This window comes from Dromaius novaehollandiae, unplaced genomic scaffold (assembly GCF_036370855.1).
Source record: "Dromaius novaehollandiae isolate bDroNov1 unplaced genomic scaffold, bDroNov1.hap1 HAP1_SCAFFOLD_30, whole genome shotgun sequence".
Taxonomy (NCBI): Eukaryota; Metazoa; Chordata; class Aves; order Casuariiformes; family Dromaiidae; genus Dromaius; species Dromaius novaehollandiae.
Genome location: NW_026991333.1, coordinates 3988890 through 4013885, shown reverse-complemented (window position 1 = coordinate 4013885; position 24996 = coordinate 3988890). Strand labels below are relative to the sequence as shown.

The 24996-nt window shown below is 52.9% G+C and overlaps 2 protein-coding genes across 2 annotated transcripts; both read left to right on the top strand.

The window, feature by feature from the left end:
• Positions 1–1500: 1500 nt before the first annotated feature.
• LOC135325825 (olfactory receptor 14A16-like) lies at positions 1501–16004 on the top strand (the record flags this gene model as incomplete). The annotated part of the gene is made up of 3 exons (XM_064503803.1): positions 1501–1962; positions 13736–13806; positions 15932–16004. Coding segments are annotated over 3 exons (606 nt in total), but the record flags the coding sequence as incomplete, so codon positions are not given.
• A 2477-nt stretch (positions 16005–18481) lies between these two features.
• On the top strand, positions 18482–19396 carry LOC135325854 (olfactory receptor 14C36-like). The gene has a single exon (XM_064503821.1). The coding sequence runs from the start codon at positions 18482–18484 to the stop codon at positions 19394–19396; it is 915 nt and encodes a 304-aa protein (XP_064359891.1).
• The last annotated feature ends 5600 nt before the right edge of the window (positions 19397–24996 follow it).

The following is a 24996-nucleotide window of genomic DNA, read 5'->3' as shown; positions in this document are numbered from 1 at the left end:
TTAGCACCTGCAAAGCCAGAGATGCCCCTGGGCAGTGCCCTGCTGCTGGGAGGTTTCTGCAGGGCAGAACTGAGGGCCCAGAGGGTGGGATGGGGTCTGTGAGCGCTGGCAGGGAAAAGAGATGGGGCAGGGAAAGAGCTGCCAGGAGGAAAAGCTCCAGGCAGGGGAGATATGATCAGCGAGTGGGGGGAAAGTAAAGCCATAAATGCTGTGGGAGGGGGAATTAGGAAAACTCCCGGTCAGTCCCTGCAATGCAGACATCTTCCTCTCAGCAAGCCCCCTGTGTCTCCTCTCCCACCCAGCACAGCCTCCGCCCTCAAAGATTTCTACTGCATCAAAGAATGCTCCCACGGTGCGATGGAGGCATCTGAAGACTCAGGAATCAGATCCCTCCACTGTAGCCCATTTTCTTAATAAACTGTTGAACGAACTTTCCATAAAATGGGTGGCTGTAATCTGCTGCAGGGTGTGTACATCAGAGCTAGTCATGTCCCACTCCCTTTGCAGTGCCTGGGGAAAGAGTGCAGAGGGTAAACTGATGTGAGGAGAGGGTCCATCTCACTGGAACAGAGATGTCTAGAAAGGGTGGGGTCAGCCCCTGCCTTCACTCCAGTGTTTCTGTGGCTTGCTGGAGTGGGAGCTGGTGGGGCTGATTCCGACACAGACACCTGTGTTCAGGAGGGCAAGGCTGGGGGAGATGAATCCCTCGCAAGGGTCTTCTCTTTCAGAGACAGCTGCCATGAGTGCTGTATTCATCTCTCACAAGGATTAAAAGAGGATATTCGCACTGGGTCACTGGACTGAATCCCCTTCACTCAGCTCACAGTTCCCATCTCCAGGAATCCCCCCCAAATCCTGGGGGCAGTTTGACACCTCCATTTACAACCCCAGCAGAGCAGGACTGACTCCTCTGGAGCCCACACCCCGAGGGCCCTGCTGTGCACAGCACACTCAGCCAGCACAAACCAGTGATCAGAAAAGAGATCTGAAAAAAGGGGGAGAGGAGATAAAATGTGGAGGTTTGTATTAAGAATAGCTTAGTTTTGGGCTCAGAGAAAACTATTTAACTTATCGATGCCTTTTCCTCCTTGGACAGTCTCCAAAGCTGAGAGGAAGCAAATGTCCAACAGCAGTTTCCTGGATGAGTTCCTCCTCCTGGCATTTGCGGACACACGGCACCTGCAGCTCTTGCACTTCTCCCTCTTCCTGGGCATCTACCTGGCTGCCCTCCTGGGCAACGGCCTCATCATCACAGCCGTAGCCTGCGACCACCGCCTCCACACCCCCATGTACTTCTTCCTCCTCAACCTCTCCCTCCTCGACCTTGGCACCATCTCCACCACTGTCCCCAAATCCATGGCCAATTCCCTGTGGGACACCAGGGCCATTTCCTACTCAGGATGTGCTGCCCAACTCTTCTTTTTTGCCTTTTTTGTTTTGGCTGAGTATTCTCTTCTCACAGTCATGGCCTACGATCGCTATGTTGCCATCTGCAAACCCCTGCACTATGGGACCATCATGGGCAGCAGAGCGTGTGTCAAAATGGCAGCAGCTGCCTGGGCCAGTGGGTTTCTCAGTGCGATGCTGCACACTGCTAACACATTTGGAGTAACATTTTGCCAAGGTAACTCCCTGGGCCAGTTCTTCTGTGAAATTCCCCAGATCCTCAAGCTCTCCTGCTCAGACTCCTACCTCAGGGAACTTGGGGTTATTGTGGTTAGTGCCTGTTTAATGTTTGGGTGTTTCATCTTCATTGTGGTGTCCTATGTGCAGATCTTCACTGCTGTGCTGAGGATCCCCTCTGAGCAGGGACAGCACAAAGCCCTTTCCATGTGCCTCCCTCACCTGGCCGTGGTCTCCCTGTTTGTCAGCACCATCATATTTGCCCACCTGAAGCCCCCCTCCCTCTCTTCCCCGTCTCTGGATCTGGTGGTGGCTGTTTTGTACTCGGTGGTGCCTCCAGCAGTGAACCCTCTCATCTACAGCATGAGAAACAGGGAGCTCAGGGATGCCCTGAAGAAACTGATTCACCTGCTTTTAGTGCAGCAGCAATGAGCTGCCCATCCCTCTTCACAGGTGGTTTCTAAGTACCTCAGACAAGTCTTGTGCTTTGGGCATTCTTGCTGTGATCATCATGTTTGTGCAACAGTGTTGGAATTCATCCCACTTCCTTACAGCCATGAACCCAGTCTGCCTGACCCAGAGGTCCTCTGTAAATGTGTCACAGTGTCACAGGTGTCCTCTCTGTAATAAAAGCAGATTTCCTCAGTGCAGTGCTTGAAGGTTGAGCTCTCCTTCAAAAGACGGAGCCAAGGATGTGCTCAAGGACTTTCCCCCTGAAAGGGCCTGTTGCTTTTCCGGGGCTCTCCCTGGGCTCAAGGCAATGAGCTTAGAGGTGATGTGTTAGGGAATGGGGGCTGGATTCAGCTTTTGCTTCTGCGTGCCCAGTGCTCCTGGAGATGGTGAATGGTCAAGTGATATCTCCCATATGACATGGCTGGACACTGATGCCCATCCTTCTCAAAGGGAGTATGTAACCATCAGGAGAGCACAGGGCATCCCCAAGGGCACCGTGTGCTTAGGGGTGGGCAGTGAATGGAGCTTCGCAAAATGCAGTGGAGTCATCCAGAGGGAAAGGGCTAAAGCAGTGAATGTCCTGGCTAGTGAGAGCTCTGCAATCCCACAAGAGGCAGCTGGGACCCAGGACACCCAGGGAAGGGAGCTGCAGAGTGGTCCATGTCATCTTCAATGAGGAGCCATGGGCTGGATCTGGCGACACGCCTGAACACAGCCTGAGCCATCTGAAATGCCCTGTGATTGCTCAGAGCATCGTCCATGGCCACAGGGCAACAGATGCCTCAGTAGGGGGTTGTCAGATGCAATGCTGCCGATCCAGCTGGGTCTGCTTCCCACCCTGACCACTTTGACCAGTGAGGAGTCACCCTGTGGCCCCAGGGCACCACAGCCCACTTGCTCTGCTGAGCAGCACTGCCAGCTCGGGGCCCCATGAGGAGCACAGGGTTGGGTCCAGGAACAGCCAGGTGGGCAGCACCGATGCACTTCCCTGGGGAAAGACTCTCCCAGGAGCAGGGACATCCCTGGAAGAGCAAAGGAGCAATTGTGTGCTGTCAAGGAGGAATAAAGGAGACAGAGAAATCTGTTCCTATGGAGGTCAAGTAAGGGCAGGCTGCTGTGTCCCTGGGGCAGCAGGAGCTGCCTGAGGAGCCCCAGGGCAGGGAGCCTTGTGCTGTGCTGGAGAGAGGGGCTGGCACGGGGGGCTGCAGGCAGTCTGGGGGTAGGGAATCTCCTGTGCACAAGAACAAGGGACACTGAGTGTCACTGTGCTCTGTCTTGTTGTGCCACGGGGGCCTGTTCCAGCTTGGAGGCTGATGGGGCAGCTGGCACACACACCCATGTCCCCCAGAACTGTTGTGCCTGCCGGGGGGCAGGGGATGTGGTGTGAGTGCCCAGAGCTCTGTAGCACTCTGCTGTGGAGCCATTCCCTAGCCTGGTCTGCTCTGCTGGGTGGGCAGGGGAGAGGGCAGGGGAGGTGGGGAGAGCTGGGGAGCAGCTGAGCTGGGCTGGAAAGGGCCCAAGAGAGGGAAACACCAATGTTAGCTCAGATGTGTGATTTGGGAGGGTGAGGACACACACTGGGGGGTTTGTGGTGCAGAGCCAGGTCTCATGCAGGGGAACCAAGACATGCCAGTGCAGAACAGAGGAGGCTGCTCTGTGCCCTTGGTTGCAAGGACTGATGGGGAAGGTGCCCCCAGGCATTCGTCCCAGACCAGCCTCTCACATGGGCTGTTTCCAGCCCTGGCCGCACACCCCAGGATTATGGGTGCATTTCGCTGTGTGGCCAGCTCCGTCCTGCTGGGCTCAGTGCCTGTGTCGAGGGGAACAGCCAGCCCTGCCCGGCCTCTCTCCCAGCCCAGACCCCAGCAGATCCCGATGGATGGCTGTGTGCTCAACCCCACGTGGGACATGGCCAGAGCTGTGCAGGGCCCAGGCACTGAGGGAGGCTGTCAAAGCAGGAGGGCTGGGGGGGGACGGGGCACCAAGGGCTGTTGTGGATATTGTGCTGGGGGGTGTTTCCCCACCTCTGAAGGCACCCTGCCCTGTGCGCTGCTTGCACAGCAGAAGTGGGGCCATGTGCAGGCGCAGGCACAGGGCACAGATGGGGGCCACGATGCTCCTCACTGCTCCACTGCAAAAGAGAAGCTCCCCGAGCTCTCCCAGCCCTGCTCCACCAGCTCTTGTCCCTGCTCCAGCCATGCCAGAGCAGAGGCCGAGGACCAAGCAGTCCCTCAGGCAAAGCTGTGCCAGCCCTGGGGAGCTGCCCTGAGCACCAGGACAGGCAGAGCACCCTCCTCCTATGTCCCCACCCTGCTGCGAGGGTGGCAGGGGCACCAGGGAAATGGCCTGTTTCTGCTTGGAGTCAGAGTGGGACTGTTGCATGGAAGGTGAACACAACAGCCACTGCGCTGCAGAAACACAGGCCACCACCCCTCACTGCAGCCCCCACTGCCCTCCTGCCCCCATCCCTGCTTACTTGCCCCACCCCTCACTGCCCCATCTCCTGTCCCCTCTCCCCATACCGCCGGGATCAGCAGTGCAGCAGGAGCTGGAACAGCCTCACAGCTGCTGCCTGGCCCCTGCCCTCCCCAACTCCCCCTGAAACATTGCATCCATCTTCAAGAAGGACAGGGAAGAGGATCTGGGGAATGATGGGCTGGTCAGCATCACACCAGGGATCAGCAGATCTTCCTGGAAGCTAGTTCCAGTCACAAGAAGGGACTGGGAACAGCCAGCATGAAGCCATCAAGTCAAATTGTTGACCAACCTCTTTGCCTTCTGTGATGGGATGACTGGCTGTGCAGACCAGGGGAGTGCAGTGCCTGTTGCATGCCTTGCATTTAGGAAGGCCTTTGACATGGTCTTCCCTAGCACCTTTGTAGCCAGACTGGGGAGAGTGAGGACGGAGGAGTAAGCAATGGAGTGTGGGGGAAACTAGGTGGAGGCTGCCTGGCTTGAAGGGTGGAGAACAGTGGTACAAAGTCCAAGAGACTAATGGTTACCAGTGACGTTCTTCAGAGTCAATACTGGAGCCAATGCCTTTTGTCTTTAGGAATGATTTTGATGGTGGGACGGAGTGCACTCTCAGCCAGTTCATGAACGATCCCCAATTGGGGTGAGTGGTTGACATGCTGGAGGGCAGGGCTGCTCAGCAGAGGGGCAGCGACAGCCTGGTGATGCGGGCTGAAAGGGGCCTGGGGAGTTCAGCCATGTCCTGTCCCTGGGAGGAAAGAACCCTGTGCAGCAGGGCAAGCTGGGGTGGACTGGTTGAAGAGCAGCTTTGCAGGAAAGGAGCTGGGTGTGCTGGTGTTCAACAAGTTGACAAGAAGGCAACAGGGTTCTCTTGTAGCAAAGACAGCCCCCGTTATCGTGGGTTGGATCAGCAAGAGTACAGACAAGTGCAGGGCAAGTGCAGTGGGACAGATGAAATACCCTGCAGTCTCCACCAAAAAGAAGCAAAATAAAGGGCAGAACTGGCAGACTACCAATGCTGGGGAGAGCGGTATGATCAACAGAGTGCCCAGGGACTGCCAACATTTTAAAGCAATCGGAACAAGAAAGGCCTTTCTGCCAGTTGCCAAGTGGCTGGAGCCAGAGGTACCCAGGCTTGCTCAAGGTGAGAGGTCCAGAGAGACGATTTCTTTACTCAACCACCAAGCGCATGGCTAGGATTATAATGTTCTAGTGAGAGAACATGTTTTTTACAAGTCTAGCTTTTTAATTAAAGCATTAGGACTCATACTCACACCAACTGGGGGGAGGGCAAGCAAAAAAAAAAAAAAAAAAGAAGGAAAAAACACTTCCCATTGGCTTCAGTGGCTGTGGGATGAAGCCTGCTTTTGGTTTGAAAGAGAAAGGATTAGGAATGATTGTCAGGCAGGTGACTATAAACTACCTGATGCTTTCTATACTCTTCAGTGATATTTCTTCTTGTCACTCCTCAGTCTATACTGCGCTATATTTTCTCCCCTGCATCATGGATCATCCCTCTGGAGAAAGAACAGAGTCCAGGGACACGCCATGCCGATAATCTGGGCATCGTGGGGAGCCCACTGCAAGAGTAAGTGTGTGCATGAGAGCTCACAGCAAAGGCCTGGGCAAGCCAAGGAGCAGGGACCCTCCCCAGGTGCCAAGGATCCCAGTCCCTGAGCCACAGGGCTGGGTACAGCCTCCTCCGATTGCTCATGACAGCAGCTCAGGACACCCACCACAGAGTCCAAGAAGTTTCTGTGGGAGAGGTGGAGGAAGAAAGTAGAAACAACTCCAAAGAGGGGGGAATGAAGGCAGCAGTCCCACGGGTAAACATCTCCAAATACGGGTGGATTTTACCCCCTCTCTGGCAGAGCCATTTCCTCCATGAACAGCAGTACCTGGGGGAAGGAGGGTCTTTTCCTGACACCCCCTGTGGCATAGAGGGCATCAGGGTTGGAGACACCCCTTCCAGCCAAGGGGCAGTTGCTGGGCACTCAAACAAAGGTTTCAGTCGGGGACCTCAACGCTCCAGGACCAGTGTGGAAGGCAGCAGTGAGTGGCAGCCCTGCCGCTACACTGAGAATTTCATTCTGTTGGGCTAAACCAGGACCCCAGGGACTCCCTGCAGCCGGCTGGATGGGCACAGATGGGACCTGGCCCTTCCTGTTGCTCCCGAGCATGTCATTCAAGGAAGTGCTGGAAGAACAGGCCTGGAGGGATCCTCATGGCACTGCATTGCCTGTGGCTGTGATAACCGATTGTCTCCCTCTTGCAAACGCTTCCCGGGTCAGGTGCTTGGGGACAACCATCTGGCAGTGCTCATGGGAATCCATCAGGACCGTGCCCTGTGTGTGGGCAAGGGGACCTCAGGCACTTGTCACCCTGCTGGAGAGCAGCTTGGAGAGCAGAGACCTGGGAGGAGGAAAGAGAGGTCCCATGGCTGGCAGAGTGAAGGTGCTGCTGTGTGCCTGGGGCCAGGGCACTGCCACCTCCGAGGCCCTCTCCTAGCTCCTGAGAAGCTCTTGCAGAAGCAAGCAAACCCCGGAGAACAACCTTCCCCACATTGCTGGGAGTCAAGGAGAGGGTCACTTCTGTGAGAGAACATGACAGGCCAGGAGCAGGCACATGGCTGGGGTTTGTGCTTGTGAGGTCACTTCTGCCCCAGGACCTGATAGGCCAGCAGCAGGCACAGGGCTCACATATGGGGCTGTAAGGTCACTGCTACCTCAGAAGCCGGCAAAGGGCTTCAGTGCTGATTGTGAGGTCACTTCTGCCTCAGTACCTGATTGGTTGGTGTAGGTTCCTGGAAGTCACCTGTGCCGGTGCTGCTGTTAGGCCAGAACCAGGTTAATTGGCACAGGAGACTGTCCTGGAGGGCAGAGAGGCCATGGATCCCTCGTGGATCTTCAGGGACAACGTCCTCAAAGCCCAGGAACAAGCCAGTGTGATGTGATGGGAGTCAAGCAGGGCCTGGCAGGAGAACCGCATGGATGACCAGGGGCACCCTGACTTAGGAGTTCAGCCACAGGAAGGAAGTTCCCGGAGGGTGGAAGGGGGCAGAAGCTGCCCAGGAGGCAGATAGAAACCTTGCCTGTGGGTGCAGCGATGGAGTGAGGAAAGCCAAAGCTCAGCTGGAGCTGGAGCTGGAGCTGGAGCTCTCAAGGGGTGGGGAGGGCAACCAGGAGGGCTTTTGTAAGCATGCTGGCAGCAGAAGGAAGGCAGCTAAGGAGAATGTGCTCTCACTGCTCAGTGGGGCAGGGGACATAGTGACAAGTACCGTGAAAAAGCTGAGTCTCTCCTTGTCTTTTCTACCTTCCATACCACTGGCAAGATCTGCCCCCAGGCCCCCCCTGGTCCCCAAGGCCCTTAGTGCCTGTGTGACATTGCTCTTGATTGTCTTTGAAATGTCTGGGCAAACACGGAAGTTCCTGCTATCTGGGAAAAGGCAGACATCACGCCCATTTCCAGAGAAGGGCAAGAGGAAGGTCAGCTTCATGTGAGTCCCTGGAAGGAGATGGAGCAAATCCTCCTGGAAACCATCTCCAAGCATCTGGAGGGCAAGGATTGGAGGAGCCAGCATGGGCTGACCAAAGGCAAATGGAAACTGTGCCTGACCAACCTGATTGCCTTCTACCAGAAGACTGTGGGCACGAGGGGAAAGCAGGGGACTTGGTGTGCCTTCATTTTGGCAAGGCCTTTGACACAGTCATCCCTGTTCTACCTGTAGCCAAACTGTTGAGATCTGCACTCGATAAATGAACCATAAAGCAGGTGGAAGACTGGCTGGTCCATCAGGCCCAAAGGCTGTGATTAGTGGTATGAGGAGGCCAGACTGGTGTCTGGTTACTGGTGGCATCCCTCTGTGATCAACACAGGGGGCAACACTGTTGAACTTCTTCATTAATGGCCTGGACCATGGGGTGGGCGTGCACTCTTCGCAATTTTGTGGACTATGTGCAATTGGAGTGAGCCCCTGAGCAAGCTCATTTAGTTCCCTCTGCATTGAGGAGGGAGGTGGGACTGGGGGGACATGATGTCCAGAGGTCTCATCCATCCTATGTGCAGTCATTCAATCACAGTGCACGTTTTTATGGAGAGCTCTGTAAAGACAGAATAGGCCGAGGAAGAAGACAGGGCAGAGAGGCAGAAGAGAGAGAAGTACGTCAATTGAAATAGAGTTGTTCCTCAGCAGAAAACTTCCCCATTCAAAGTGCTGGTAGCAAATAGGGCGTGATGAATTACTGTACATACATATGTATATACTCAAACAGAGGAAGTAACTACTGTAGTGCATGGACATGGTGCTGCCAATAAAAAAGAAAGGAAAAACAACATGTGAATTGACAAATAGTATTTGAAGTTCTGGAAAGGAAGGCTTTTCTCAGTTATTGCATAGAGTTCTTCTTTGAATAGGTTTGGACTTTTGACTAAAAGTTTACATTCAGGCCTTTATTAGTTGGGGCACCTAGAGAGGCTACTGCTGCCGGAGATGCCCTGGGGTCTCTGTGTTCCCAGGCAGGGCTGGGAAATGTGATCCAGGAGCTACAGGAACCTTTCTGGAGCATTAGCTGGTCACCAGGAGAAGTCTCCCAACACCTCTCAGGGAGACACCTTATTTCTCTCCATTGCCTAGAAAGGGAAGTGCAGGCAGCTGGATTAGGCAGAGACATCTGCCTTGAAGGGGTCTGGCACTGGGTGAGATCAGCCTCCTCCCTGTTGCTGCCTAAAAGCAGTTACACTTCATTGACCATCCTGGGAGTGTGGCTAGGTGTTTATGGCCCCCTTTAAAACAGCACTGCAACACAGGTGTATTGAGATTGGTGCCAGTTTGGCCATCCAAAGATATTTCATTTCATTGAAGCCAGTCACCCTGTTATCTGCTACTGGTCAAGAGAGCTCGAGCCCTCAGAGTGCGCCTGGCTCTTTGGAACAAGTGAGGAGTGGCATGGAGAGCCCTGGGCAGGGAGTGGTTTTAGTGAGCCCTGGACTCGGTGTTGTCTTTTATCATGCTGTAGGCATGATTATAACAGAAATGTTTAGAAAGTGACAATAAACATGAAACAGGAAAGAAATTAAAAAACACTAAAGCAAAGAATTATTTTTTACACTTTTTGGCTTTTAACAGTCTTTGTGTTCTTATAATCCTTGTTGGGTTTTGGGGGGTGGGGGTGTTCTGTGTGTATGTGTGTGGGTTTTTTGTTTTTGTTTTTTTTTAAGGAAAGTGATTTCCAGACCTGGGGTGAGATGCAGTGACAGGGACACGGACATGTGGTGCCTTGGTTGGTGCCTTGGTCCCCTCTGCCCAGCCTCCATCTGCAGCGCAGAGGGGCTCCTGTCTCCTCTAAGTCAACCTCAGATACACCAGGGCCTCTCCAAGTGCCACTGCATGCGTGTGGTCAGACACCTGAGCTCTGCCTGAAAAGGTGAAGGACTGTTTAGAAATCTTTTAAAAATGTGAGCACCTTTTCCTCAGCTGAAATAATTCAATAATTTTAATAAATTGTCCACGTTTTTCCGTGAGGAACTACTGGAAATCTTCAGGAAGGGTATGAATCCCAGGAGAAGAAATATTGGTCTCCCTCAAACTTGCATTCTCACTGCTCTGTCTGTTCTACTGTGCTTTTAACCTCACCAATCTTTCAAGTCTTTCCCCATGCCCTGATTAAACTGATTATTTCTACAGTCATCTTTGCATCAGACTATCTGTACAAGGGAACTTTCCATAGCTTTCCACTTCTCCTCCTCCTCTTCCTCTTTATTCACTCAGCTGCCTCTCATCTCGCTAGTTGCAGCTCTGAGCTTGAGCTTGCCTCCTCTTTCAGGAGTCTCCTTGCCTCTTTAGACAACAACTGAATTGTGGTGTTCTCTCTCCTTTCCTGTCTAGCTGTCAAAAATATTTCTAGCAAGGTTATTCCTTGTGGAAAGTGGATCTCAGTGGAGGCAGCTTGGACTTAGCATGCAGTTAAGGAGTGTATCTTATTTTTCATTCAAATGTATCATGTTTTGTTGTTTTGATCACAGTTCAGAATTATCCTCCTATGTCTCTTTGCAGCTAGTTCTCAAAGGAAAGCAGGTGGGAATTGGTGCATAGAGGCTGTAACACTCAGCTACAGACTCCAGTGGAAAAAGGGTTGCTTTTTACAAGAGTGATGTAGGTCCCCAGTGGCTGAAGAGAGAAATGACAGGGCTGGGGAGGGGAGGAGGAAGGCTGTTTGTACATGTCTGCTGTCAAAAATACTGCTTTTCTCACACAATCCGGATTCCTTTGGAAACCCTCTGAGTCACTATGAATCGGAAAATGTGAATATCACTTGTTCTGTAAGCTGAAAAGTAAAGAAAACTTTAAAAGCAGGAATCCTGTGGTTTTTTTTTTTTTTGATGCTTCTTCCTCTTGTAACTACACTCCTGAAACCTCTCCAATTATCCACACCCGATCTGAAGAAGTGAAGGAAATTATGGAGATAAGTAGGAGCTTTTTGCATTGCAATGACCCCTCAGGAGTATTTAGTGGTGAGTCCATGAACATCAGATTCTGAGAGGAGAGTGAAGCAAGCTCTCAAGAAGTTGCATTCAGAAACAGATCCCAAAGTTTCTTGGAGCATTAATGGGTCCCCCTGAGGGCCATTACTCACAGGGCCTCTCCAGGGGCTGATGAGAGCAGAAAGCTGGAGGCAGTTGTTAGAGGCAGGCAATGGAAATGTGCAGGTGGCTCTGATGCCAAGTCAACCTAGGTGTGTTTTATCATACCACATGGCCAAGCACTGACACCCAGCCCTGAGCAGGGTGATGGTTTCCCTCCTGCTTTGCTCAGGGCTCTTTGTGGGGGCAGTGTGAGGGTGGGGGTGTGCCACACTGAGTGAGGGACAGTGAGATGGCACCTCGCAGGCCCCCTCAGTGAGAGGAGGAAACAAGGCCTCAGACTACAAGGAAATGGTGTCTTCTGGCAGGCCTCAGTGGCAGGTACAGCAGCCATAGACAAGAGGACAAAGATCTCAGTCCTGTCAGAAGCTTTCAGCCTTGGCAGTGCCCCTGGCCTTCTCCACCAGAGCCTGTCCTACACTGTCCCATGCCTGCACCTGCTCCACTGCAGCCAGTAGACACCCAGCCTGCTTCCCCTCCTTGCTCTCACCCAGGGATCTGCCCACCTTTACTGAGGTCTCTCCACCCTCCCTTGCTTTTCCTTCAAACACAAAGCCAGGGGCTCACCACAGGCTCCCTCTGCCTGACCTCTTGCACCACAGCACTACCCTTCAAGGGGCATTTCTTTTTTTAACATCCATTCTGAACCTCTCAAGCTGAAGACTGTAGCTCTTTCCCCTTCTCGTGCTGCTTCCCACCACCAAAAAAAAGCACCAAAATCTTTGAAACCTCCCTTCAAGCACTCACGGGCTGCTACTCTACTGCCCTTAGCCTCCACTTCACCAGGATAATGTAGCCCAGGTCCCTCAGCCTCCCTGTACAGCTCATGTGCTGCATGACCCATACCCCCTCTTGGCAGACCTCCTCTGGACCCTCTCCAGGTCCTCCCCATTCCTCCAGCACTGGGTGTACCACACTGGGACACACTGTTCTCCAGGTGTGGCCACCACAGTGCTGAGTGGAGGGATAAAAACAGTCCTAGTCTGGGGGGCCACATGCTTCCTAATGCAGCCTCGTATGCAGCTGGACGGATCTGTGGTGAGCATGCACCACGGGCTCATATGGCATCCCTCATGATGTCCAGGCCCTTCTCCTCAGGGTCACTCCCCCAAGGCAGGACCTGCCGCTTCTCCTTGCACAACTTCAGGAGGTTTCTCTTGGCCTCATCTCCAAGCTTCTCAAGGTCCCTCTGAATTCAAGCTCCTTTGTGTCAGCTGTGAATGTGTGTGTGCAGATGGCTCATCCTATCTTGCCATGCCTCTGACAGGATAACAGCATGACCAACCAATAAAGGCCACACTGTTTCAAAAGAACTGCCAGAAACAGTTGAAATTAGCATGGCAATGATCTCAGAGAAGCCAAAGGAAGGTACAAAGCAAGCAAAACCAGGGTCAATGAGTAAACAGAGGTGTGCTGATTGCATGAGAGGAGATCAGGGTGGTAAAAGAGAAGGGCTTGTAAGGTGGAAAAGAGGTGAAAATGCAATAGAAGGTGAAGCCAATGAAAAATCAGGGCCACTGGGGGTACCTGCCAAGCAGCCCTGAATCTGAACTACTCTGACCAGAGCAGGACAGGAAACATGCAGTTAATCGGCTCATAGTTTTATCTCATGTAGTTTGATGGCCTCAAACTGCTAGGAGGGGCTGGCTCTGGGGACGCCATGTGTGGTGCTAACCCACAGGCAGAAAATGAATTCAGGAGTGCAAGAATCACAGTAGCTATTGCCAGAGAGGACAGAATCACCCATTCATTTCAGCTGGAAGGCACCTTGGGAGGTCTCTAGGATCAACGCTGAAGGCACACCAAGTTCCTCCGTGCTTTGTCCAACAGCATCCTGAAAGCATCGAAGAAGAGAGGCCATAAACTCTTCAAATGCTTCATTATCCTCATTGATTTTTCTCCCTGCTCTGCAATTTTAGCTTTTAACCATTTCCTCTCATTCTTCTGCCATGAATCCCTGTAAAAAAACTGGTGCACTGTGGGTGGCCACCTTGAGTTTGGGAAGCTGCTACGAGTCTCCGCAAAAAGCCTTCCCTTCTCCAGGCTGAACAAACCTCTCCTCCCAGGTCAAGTGCTCCAGCCCCCAAACACATTGGGGGCCTGCCACTGAAATCACTCAGAGTAATCAACAGCATTCTTCTGCACGGGGCCCCAACTGGATGCAGGATCGAGATGTGCTCTAAGAAGCCTGAGTAGAGGGGGATAGTCAGTTCCCTCACTCTCCTGGCTTTGTTCTGGTTCAGGCAGGCCAGGATGCTGTGGCCTCCATGGCTACCAAGGAATGCTGCTGGTGCACATTCAGCTCCCTGCACACAAAGACTCCCAGGTCCTTCTCCTCAGAGCTCCTGCCCAGCCAGGGACTCCTCACTCTGTATCACTGCAGGGTGTTGGTCTATCCGAGGGGCATTTGTCTTTCTTGAATTTCACAAAGTTCCTGACAGCCCATTCCTCCTCCTGGCTGAGGTCCCTCTGAATGGCAGCCCTCAGGTATGTGACTGTTCTGCCCATTAGGTGTCATCTCAAATGTGATGACAATTGCTTCCTTCAGGCCACAGATGAAGCTGACAGCTCAGGTGGCAGTATAGACCTCTGCACCCTCCACTTGTCAGCAACTTCCAGGTAAAGACTGACCCATTCACAAAAATCCTCTGAGCTCAACCACCCAACCAGCTTGGTAACCACCTGGTTGTCTACCCAGCCTGTCATAATGCCTTTCTCATGTAAGAGAATATTGTGGGAGACAGCATCAAATACCTTGCTTAAAATCATGATAAGTGACCTCCACTACTCTTCGCTCCTCTGCCGTTCAGCTCTTTTAATAGAGCAGGCAATCAGGTTGGTCAGGAATTATTTCCCTTCAGGTAATCTATGTGGACTTTTTGAGTCAACTTCTTCTCCTTCACATACCCAGAAAGGTGATCTAAGATGAATCGCTCCATGACACACTCTGCACTCAAGTGAGGTGGAATGGCCTGCACCTCGCTGGGTTGTCCTTGTGGCCTATGTTATACCTATGGATATAACATATGGTTATAAGCCTTGTTGTGAGAGTGGTCAGCCCTCTCAAAGTCCTGACACCCTCCACAAATCTCCTGGACTGCTTGCACTCTGCTGTGACAGGGCCATGCAGTTCCCTGCACAAGAACCAGGCCCTGTGATCCACAGGCTTCCTCACATTCATTAAAGGAGATGCATCTACCTCCTCACCCTCATCGGGTAGTCTGAAACTCATGCGCACCCACAAGATCTCACCCAGCCCTTTGTCCATCCCAGAGAAAAGAGCTCCATACATCTGAGCTGCCCCTTCACACAAAGGGCATCCTCCCTCCTCATCTTCCCCAACAACCTCTCCTGAAGGGCTTGTACCCTGCCACCACAGCCCTCCAGTCGTGTGGGTGATTCCGCCTCATTTCAGTGATTCCAGCCATGTGGCAGCACTGTGAAAGCTTGTGCATCTCCATCTGCTCCTGTCTGTGCCCCAGGCTGAAGACATTCACATATATTTGCGCTGCAGAGCCTCAGCTATGGCACAGAGTGCACATTTATAATGGTGATGCCTGTTACCAAGAGCCAAGGACACCGTGTATGCAGTGGCCCCACTTCACAGCAGGGACTCTGCTGTCATAGAGAGCAGGTGGCCAGGCAATGGTGAAAGAGGTTCCCACTGAGAGAGCAAACCCTGCAGTGCCCAAGGTGAGGGGGAAACAGAGCTGGACAGTACACGAATGGTGGGAGAGGGGTTTGTTGTCCAAGCTGCCTCTGCAGCACTGTGGGGGCCTGTGACAGAGGTGAACCGATCTCCAGGAGGGACAAGGTGCCACTGAGAAAGTCCCTGGGCCTGGACAGCCTGGAATCAAGCTACCTTGTGGACATCATTAGCACAGTCCTTGTTGATATCATCTGGGGGTGAGAAAAGATTCAGAGCAAGGAGAGCTACAAGTTTACAAGAGTGCAGGGACATGAGCGGAGACCTTGGTGTGATGGGCCTCCATTAATGCAGCTTGCTTGAATGTAGACAGGATGGCCTTGGCCTGAAGGCAGCAGTGGGATTTAGGTGTTTGGGCACAGGCAGGAAACCTGAGGTGCCCTGGGACACTTGCCCAGCAACCACTGCAAAAGGGCCTGGATTTCCTGTAGGTCCCATGGGGTATCTGCTAGAAACATGTGGTGTGCTGGACACCCCAGGCATCTGACATGGCCCTCACAGCCTATTTTTATGTCACTAAAACAAGCATCTGCACTGAATTACATCAACTGTTTGCAATGCTGGGATCGGCATGTGTCTCAGCTTCCTGGTGAGTGGAGCTCTAACAGTATTAGGCAGCTAGTGTCATTTCAGATGGCCAGGGACATTCCCCACCTGGCCACCACCTGATGCTCGAGGAGGATGTAGGTCTCAGGGTTGCTCCATCAGAGCAAGCAGACACTGGTGCATGCCTTGGCCCACCTCTGTCTCTTCAGATGTCACCAGGTGTTTGGGTGTGAGCAACTGACTCCCACCCTCCATCTCCAGGGATTATAAAGGGAGCACAGACAAGGAGTTTGCGTGCAGCCATCTCTGTTGTGCACACTTGAGGTTGGGCAAGGGGAATCCCACCTCCTGCATGTTTGTGGAGTTCACAGGAGGAAGCTGAATCCCACTCCATTCCAGGGGCTTCTGAACAGGCATGAGATGCCAAAACAGACTTGTCTGAATCAACACCTGGACCATGTGTAAACCAGCTCTCTTCTTGTCCCCGTCTAGGTGTCCTGTGCAGTTAAGAGATGGGAATAGGGTCTTCCAGAGTGGGACATTCTCTAATGAAACCAACCCCTGATGAAACAGATTGCAAGACTGGAATGAGTTTCTCTTCACTGTTTAGAGATAGACCACAGGTGATTATTTTCATCTAGTTCAGTGAACATTTCCCAGGAGCAGGGAGCACAAGGGACAGAGTAATTCAGGCCTTCAGCTGGACCACTGCTGCTGAGTGGGACAGAGGGAGCTCATGGCAACCTGGCAGCACTGCTAAGAGGCAGCTCTCTGCAGGAGCAGCTCCCCTGTCAAGAGCAGCAGGGCTGCGGGCACTGCCTGCTGTTGCAGACATGAGATGAGACAAGAGAGAAAGAGGTGTGGAAGGGAGTCTGGAGTAGGAGGACAGAGGAGAGCTCATTGCGGGAGAAATCTTCACAGCCCTTTGCATGGTAAGTCTCTGGCTGTAGGGCAACACTACTGACGTTCCTGGAGGGGTCTTCTGAACCCTGCCCATCCCATAATAGCTTTTTAAAGGATTGCTCTCCCGGCTTCTCCAGAGCAGAGAAGGGGGAGATGCTTCAGAGCAGGTATTCCCTGACACTTCGTCACAAGGACAGAGTGTCCTGCTACCTTCTGCTGGGGACAGCAGCAGGGGTGTGAAACCTAGGTGTGCATGCAGGTCTGCCAGGGCTGTAATTCAGGGCAGTGTCCCAAGATCCCGCGGTACTTTGTGCCTGGGGCAGTGAATCTGCCACTTGCAAAGGCCCCAGTTGCTCACAGCTCCAGCATCTCCCTGAGTACATTTCTGGCAGGGACTTTTCCAAAGGAAGGGCAAGTCAGGGGATACCTGAAAGGGAAGGAGCCTTTGCGAGGCTGTGCTTTGAGTTTCCTTCTCTTTGGGTGGGATGAAACAATCGTGGATCTGTCAGGTTTAGCTGGGGGACTGAGACTGAAACAGCGACACTGAGAGAGGACACGTTCCTCTTCATCCCTTCATCCACCCCTCAGCCGACAGGCAGAGCCAGCATCACCTTTCCAGCCTCAGCAAGGTTTGTCTCACCTGCTCCTTAGTCCCTGCAAACACGGAGGGGCCCCTGGGCAGTGCCCTGCCCCCGGGAGGTGTCTGCAGGGTGGAGCTGAGCACCCAGTGGGTGGGTGGGATGGGGTCTGTGAGCACTGACGGGGAGAGACACGGGGACAGAGAAAGAGCTTCCCGCAGGGACGGCTGCAGGCAGCAGAGTCGTGGTCAAAGTGTGAGGGGAAACTCCAAACTCCCAGGCCTCCTCTGCTCTCCCAGCCAGCACAGCCCTCTGCCCTCCAGGCTGTGGGGTGCAGGGCAGGAGTCCTTTCCTCAGCAGCCTGACGTGCAGAGGAGGAGAAACTCCCGAGTGCCCCCCTGTCTCTGCCTGTGCTTCCCTCCCTCAGCAGAAACACCATGGTAGTCCTCTTTCCCACCTGTCCATGCTCCCTTGTCCTTCCCTTTGGACTCTGGGCAGGGGGGTTTCTGATGCAGTTCAGACAGTGACCCTGTGGGTCCTGCTATGCAGACGTGTCCTTGACATTGAGGTCAACAAGTCCCCCTCTAACGTGTGGGGTGCTGGGCAGTGCAGTGTAGGGGGCTGGGAATGAGTCAGCTCCCCCTCCAGGACACCCCATCCTTAGGACATTCCACTATTTCCCCGAGGTGTCCAGCTGGACTGCAGCTGCCCTCCAGAAGGGCACAGCTCTCCCATTGTATCTGGATGTTAGCTAGGATCCCCATGGAGAAACCACCTAGATACTGAGGCCATGGCAATGCTGCTGACAGGCTGCATGTAGGCAACTGGAATGTGCCCAGTATGTTCCTGGCTAGAAGAAGAGGGCTGAGATGTCCCTCAGATGCTCTGAGAAAGGGTGCTGGCTTTGTTGCTCCTCACTTTGAAACTGGATTCCTCTGCTCCCAGTGGCGTCATTTCTTTTTAGGGTAACACGAGTGCAATTGTCCTCCACCTCAGAGGTGTGAGCACAGGGCAGCTGCAAACAAGATGGATGGCCAGGCTAGCCCTCCTCACTCTGCACTAAAGCCACGGTGAATCCTTTTGCCTCTCAGCTGGTCACTCTGAGTGCAGTAACAATGCTAAGGATTTCCACCTCCAAAAATCCTCCTCCACAGGGGCATCTAAAAGGAAAACAACAAAATTCTTAAAATAATTAATGAACCCACAATCTTCAGAACTGGGAATGAAGATGCTGAAAAGCCCTTCAACAATATAAGCTGGTCTAAATCTGAGTAGAACTGTGAATATAAAAGTTGAGACAACCCTGTTCCCATGTAGCCACTGGTCAGGGCTGACTCTGAAGCTCATGGGCAGAGGCCCCTGCTTCTCACAGCAAACTCAGCCAGCCCAAACTGCAGCTCAAGCCATGGAGCTCAATGACTGTCATGCTGAGATGGGGAGAGGTAACTTGTGTGCTTTTGGAGACGGGTCAGGAGAAAGAGAAAGTTTTCCTCAGAGAAGTCTGTCCTAACTTGCCAATGTCTTTCCCTCCTTTGACAGTCTCCATGCCCAGAGGGAGCAAATGCCCAACAGCAGTTTCCTCAATGAGTTCCTCCTCCTGGCATTCACAGGCACGCGGGAGCTGCAGCTCTTGCACTTCTCCCTCTTCCTGGGCATCTACCTGGCTGCCCTCCTGGGCAACGGCCTCATCATCACAGCCGTAGCCTGCGACCACCGCCTCCACACCCCTATGTACTTCTTCCTCCTCAACCTCTCCCTCCTCGACCTTGGCTCTATCTCCACCACTGTCCCCAAATCCATGGCCAATTTCCTGAGCAACACCAGGGCTATTTCCTACCTGGGATGTGCTGCCCAGCTCTTTCTGTTTGTCTTCTTGTTATCAGCAGAATATTCTCTCCTCACTGTCATGGCCTACGACCGCTTTGTTGCCATCTGCAGACCCCTGCACTATGGGACCCTCCTGGGCAGCAGAGCTTGTGTCAAAATGGCAGCAGCTGCATGGGCCAGTGGGTTTCTCAATGCTCTCCTGCACACTGGGAGCACATTTTCAATACCACTCTGCCAAGGCAATGCTCTACACCAGTTCTTCTGTGAAATTCCCCAGATCCTCAAGCTCTCCTGCTCAGACTCCTACCTCAGGGAACTTGGGGTTCTTCTGGTTAGTGTTTCTTTAGGTATCGGGTGTTTCATTTTCATTGTGGTATCCTATGTGCACATCTTCACTGCTGTGCTGAGGATCCCCTCTGAGCAGGGCCGGCACAAAGCCTTCTCCATGTGCCTCCCGCCCCTGGCCGTGGTCTCCCTCTTTGTCAGCACACTCACATTTTCCTACCTGAAACCCCCCTCCTTCTCCTCCCCATCTCTGGATCTGGTAGTGGCAGTTCTGTACTCGGTGGTGCCTCCAGCAGTGAACCCCCTCATCTACAGCATGAGGAACAAGGATCTCAAGGATGCACTAAGGAAACTTATTCAGTGAGTACAATATCAGCATCAATAACCATCCCATGGGCATCACCTTACCATTCCCAGGGTATTTGGCATCAAGAATATGTATTATTCATTTATTTCTTACTTACTTTTCGTGTTCTACTCATATTAAAAGGAAATGTTTAGGTCATCCTACTTCTCTTCAGTGATCCTTCTTTTTTATCTGACCCGGAGACTGTGCTGAAGCAGGAAGCCAGGCGTCCCCCTTCATCAGCAGAGATGGGGGAACCTCGGAGCCCGCTAGTCCGAGCTCCCTCAGGTGCCCCCAGTGCAAGGAGCAGAGTTTCCCTTTGTATATCTCTCTCGACACTGACACCAGGGGAGCTCAGGGGACAGAGTTAGGCTCAGACGAGTACAGACAGGTTGAGACCATGGGTGCCATGTCCATTAGGAGAGCTCAGCTCCCCTGGCCACAGTCAAGGTGTGATCTCACATCCCTGTCCTGCGAGGGTGGCAGTTGGCTGTCACCGTGGCCTCGTTCCTTCCCTCTCCAGTGCTACAACAGTCAAAATGGAGTGCAAATGGAGGGGAAGAGAGTCTGGATGCAGGCCATAGAGACAGACCCTCGGCTCCTCAGGACCATCCCACCACTACTGCAGCAGGCATTTCCTGGCTGCAGCCTTGCGTGGGGTCTGCAGCTTTCCTGGAGACACATCCACCACCAACAACAGGACATTCACTTTTCAGGGCAGTTTTTCTCATTTCCACACTGTCCTGCTGTGCTCTGATGTTTGTATATGGCCTAAGTGCTCTCCTAACGTGGTGGTGATAGGATTGTGCTTCCTTGTGTGTTCCTGTGAGCACCGGCAGGACCAGGCACTGGGCACCTTTATGCCAGCCCTGGCCTCCAGAGTAATATTTCTGTAAGCGAAGGGGACCTCCTCAATGATGTGCCTTGAGGTCTGGATTTTCTTCAGAAGCTTGAATGAAAAATACGCTCCAAGATATTGCAACACAACAGGGCCTGCTGTTCTGCTTGTGAACTGCATGAGCTCTGGCAGAGGAGCTCAGAGTCCCAGTGTAATCTAGGGCTGGATTTGGGACTCCTCTCTTGGTGACCAATACCGGTGGAGATGGGGAATGGTCTCTGAATTGCCTGCCCAGGGCTGTGGCACAGCTGACAGTGCTGATGCGAGATGCCCATCCTTCTGGAGGGGAACCTGAGGCATGAGGAGAGCTCAGGGGATCTCCAGAGACAGCGTGTGCCTGGGGGTGGGCAGTGAGTGGGGCCTCACAAAATGAGGGACAGTCCCTGGTGGAGTAACCAGAGGGTAAAGCACTAAACCCAGGCATGAATAGGGGAACAAGGACTCTGCAATCCCCAGAGAGGCAGTGGGGACGCAGGAGGCCCAGGGAAGGGGCACTGGAGAGTGATTCCTGCACCCGCAGTGAAACAGCACAGGCTGGAGCTAGTGCACACCCAAACACATCTCCTGCCATTGCAAACGCCCTGGGTCACTCTGAGCACCGTCCATGTGCACAGACCTGAGCCAGCAGTACCAGTGGTGGTGATTCCTGTTTGGCTGGGTCTGCTTTCCACCCTGACCAGCATGGCCAGCGTGCAGTCAGGAGTCACCCCGTTACCCCACAGCCTGCTTGCTCTGCAGAGCAGCACCACCAGCCTAGGCTCCTGCAGGAAATACAGGGGAGGGGTGCAGGAACAGCCGGCCAGGCCAGCACCGATGCACTCAGCTGGGGAAAGGCTCCCTGGGGAGCAGGGATGTCCCAGGAGAAAAGCAGGGCAGCATTCACAGAGAGAAAAGGAGAACAAGAAACAGGTTTCTCTGCACCAGCTCGGGGCAGGCAGCTCTGTCCCTGGGGCAGCAGGAGGTGCCAGAGGGGCTGCAGGGCCAGGGCTCTCGTGCTGTGCTGGGGCAGCGGGGTGGGCATGGAGGGGCTGCAGGCAGACTGCTTACCATCACAGAACCATCCGCAGCACTGAGGATACCCATACATACTTTCTCCAGGGCTTTCTTGATAAACACAGCAGGGTCTCAAACTCTCAAAATTAGCAAAGTATTGAGGGGAGTGTTTTTACACTCTTTGTCCCCTCAGGTGAAATGGTTAAATGGTTGGCCACCAGCAAGCCAACCACGTGTCTGGAGGCTTTTGGCTTTCCTAACGGGTGTGGGTATAAGGAAGCAACGCGTAGAGTGGGTGAAATGTGTGGTCAGTGGTTTCTGTTGTGCTGAACATTTTCCTTGCCACCAGGAAATCCAAACTGCAATGTGGTGGGGTGCAGCAGCTTCCTGCAGGGAAAAATGTGGCTGTTTTGGTCAGTGCTGCTTGTTTAGGTGCCTAGAGACTGGTTCATGGGAGGGGAGGGTGAGTTGCTCTCAGGGTCTGAGCATAACCTTCAGCTACCTCTTCAGCTTGGCCTGCTGCCTGCCCTTGTGGCACCGGTGTGCTCTCAACACAAGGGCTTTGGCTTCTCCCAGATCAGCTCAAAGCATGCAGGAGAAATGTATAGAGAGGACGGGGTAGGATCCACAGGAGGAACTTGAGGTGTTGCACTCAGTGGGGAGGAGGGAGGAACTTAGGATAGACGTGCTGCGGGATAGACTTGTAGGGGTGGAAAAGCATCTGTTGGAAGCCAGATTTCATCCTTTCCTCAGAGGGGTGCTTCCAGTTATTTGTTAGTCTGAGATAACTGCCTCATTATTGTAGGTCAACATTTTATTACCTGTGTCCAAATCAGGAATGGTGGTGATGGGGAAGGAAGAACTCGTCATCTACTTCTCCAAAACCATCCACTGTACTAGTAGTGCCCACCAAAAAGATGTGACGTCAAAAGGGCAGAGCTGCTAGAATGAGTTGCCCTGGAAATATTTGTCCAAGATACTGAGAGGAATGGCTCTCACTTCCCAAGAAGGTCATTCAAGTCTTTTAGAAAGCCACCATCATCAGCCACTACAACAGTCCATCTTGGTACTCAGAAAGACAAGGAGACATACCAGGAGACTGCCTTGGCTAAGCACCTAGCTTTTGAAGCTGTATGTAATAGAGGCTATGTATAGGAAGCGCTCTCTTCATGGCGGAGCTCTAGTGCAAACAGGGAGCATCCAGGAGGCAGAAGCAGAGACAAGCTGCAAAGGAGGAACTGAGAAACATTGCCCTGGCATGCAGGAATGGTATCAGGAAAGCCAAGGCTCTGCTTGAGTGGGGGCTTGCAAGGGATGTCAAGGACAACCCCAAGAGCTTCTACGGCTTCATTAGGAGTCAAAAGCTGAAGAAGAAAATAGTGGACTCATTGCTGAAAGGAGTTGGAGGCCTAGTGACTGTGGACACACAGAAGGCTGAGGAAGTCCTCCGTGATTAGTGCAAACATTCAAGGAGGAGAATAACTGCCAGCAGTGGGTGAGGACTGAGTCCGTTGTGAGAACTCAACCTCTCAAATCCATGGGACCCAGCAGGCTGCATCTGACCACGCTGAGAAAATGGGAGAACATCCTCGCAAGGCTGCTAGCTCTCATTCTTGTGAGACTGTGGAGATGGGGACAGGCATACCCAGCGACAGGAGGAAAGCAAAGTTGCGCCCATCTTCAGAAAAGGCCAAAAGGATGATCCCAGGAACAGGCAGGTTTGCCTCCTTTTGGTCCCTGGGGAAATCAGGGAGCAAGTCCTCTTGCAACACATTTCTGGGCACACGGAGGAGCATGTTACTGGGAGCAGTCAGCATGGGTTTCTTAGGGATGAGTCTTGCCTCACCAACCTGATTGCCTACTAGGAGAAAAGAACTGGATTTGTGGAGGAGGGCAGAGCAGAGGATGTCTCTTACCTTATCTTTAGCAAGGCTTTTGACACAGTCTCCTATGATAGTCTTGTATCCAAGTCAGGATGTGATGGTCTAGATAGGTGGATGCCCAGATGAAGAAAACACTGATTGGGTGATTGGGCTCATAATGGAGAGGTTTATGGGTCATACAGAACCTGCTGGGCACTAAAAAGTGGAGTCTCTCAGGAGGTCTCTCCTTGGACCTGACCTGTTCTACACCTTTATCAGTCACCTGGGAGAGGCCTGCACATGACAAGTAAATCAGGAGGACTGGTCAGTATGCTCAAGGACATGGCAACCATGCGGAAGGACTTAGACAGGCTGCAGAAAAAGACAACAGGATCCTCGTGAAATTCAACAAAGGACAAGGGCCAAATCCTGTTGCTGGGAAGGAGGAACTCATGCAGTGATCCAAGAAGGAGACAGACTAGCTGGGAGCAGTGCTGTAGAAAAGGCCCTGGGGGTCCTGGTGCACGTCAAGGTGGACAGGAGCCAGCAGTGTGCCCGTGTAGCAAGGAAGACCGACAGCATCCTGGGCTGTGTGAGTAGGAGCACAGCCAGTAGGCTGAGGGAGGTTGTCATCTACCATTACTCAGTGCTTGTTAGGCCACATCTAGAGTAATGTGTCCAGTTTCGAGCCCCCAATATACAAAAGACATCGATAAACTGGAGGGAGTTCAATAGAGGGCCATGGGGATGCTCAGGGGGCTGCAGCATTTTCCCTGTGAGGACAGGTGAAAGAACGAGGGTTATTCAGGCTACAGAAGAGATGGCTTTGGGGAGTAACTATCCCAGCTTTCCAATACCGATGGTGAGATCCTAAAGATGATAGAACCAGGCTCTTCACAGTGGTGCTCTGTGGGAGGAAGAAAGAGAGGAGAAGTTGAATGAAGCGTGGTTCAGACTGCAAACAAGGAAAATGCTTCTCGCCATGAGGCTCGTCAGGCGTTAGAACAGGTTGTCCAGATGGGATGTGGAGTCTCCATCCTGGGAGGTTTTCAAGATCTGATGGATAAACCTCCGAGCAACAGCCTCTGATGTCAAACTGCATCTGCCTTGAGCACGAGGTGGAATTAGAAACTTCCAGATGTTCTGTGGAACATGAATTGTCCTTTATCTTATGATATTTGTGTCTGGGGCCATTGCTGATGATCCTGGGCATTTGAGAAAGACCGAGCAAATGTGGAGAAGTGACATGACGTTTAAAAGTGATTCTCAGCCTTTCAGAAAGGCAGCTGGAGGCCAGCGACGCACTATGAGAGCTGAGCTGCACTGCCTTCCTGTGCACAGGGAAAGGCCTCCCACACACCAGCACTCCTGAAGGGATGAGGAGTGCATGTGTCAGGCTCCAATGCGCACACCTCTGTGTTGGCACTTACATTGAAATGACAGTGACCATCACAAAAATCAGTGTTCCCCCTTAGATTCAGGTCGCTTGTCCTTAGAAACTACAACACCGATGTCTGCATCCACTGGGCTGCCCTCTCCTGCTCTTCCAGACAGTGCACAGGCCAAGGAGACTGCACCTCATGGCATGCAAGTCCAATAGTGCCAAGAGGAATCACACCCGGTGGCACTTATTTGTGCCACAGCATGAGCAAAGGAGGCCCCTGGGAACCTCCCAGGGAGAAGAGATGGTCCCAAACCAGGACAACATAGCAGCAGCACTCCTCCCTTCAGCCCCCGACACACCAGGCCACTGTGCCTCAAGGAGAGGTTTGGGGCCCTCTCCCCTCAGGGCATAGAGCCTGGCACCCAAGGAGGACTCACTCCTTGTCCTGGGACAAGTCTCCATGGCTGGGAGGAGATGTCTG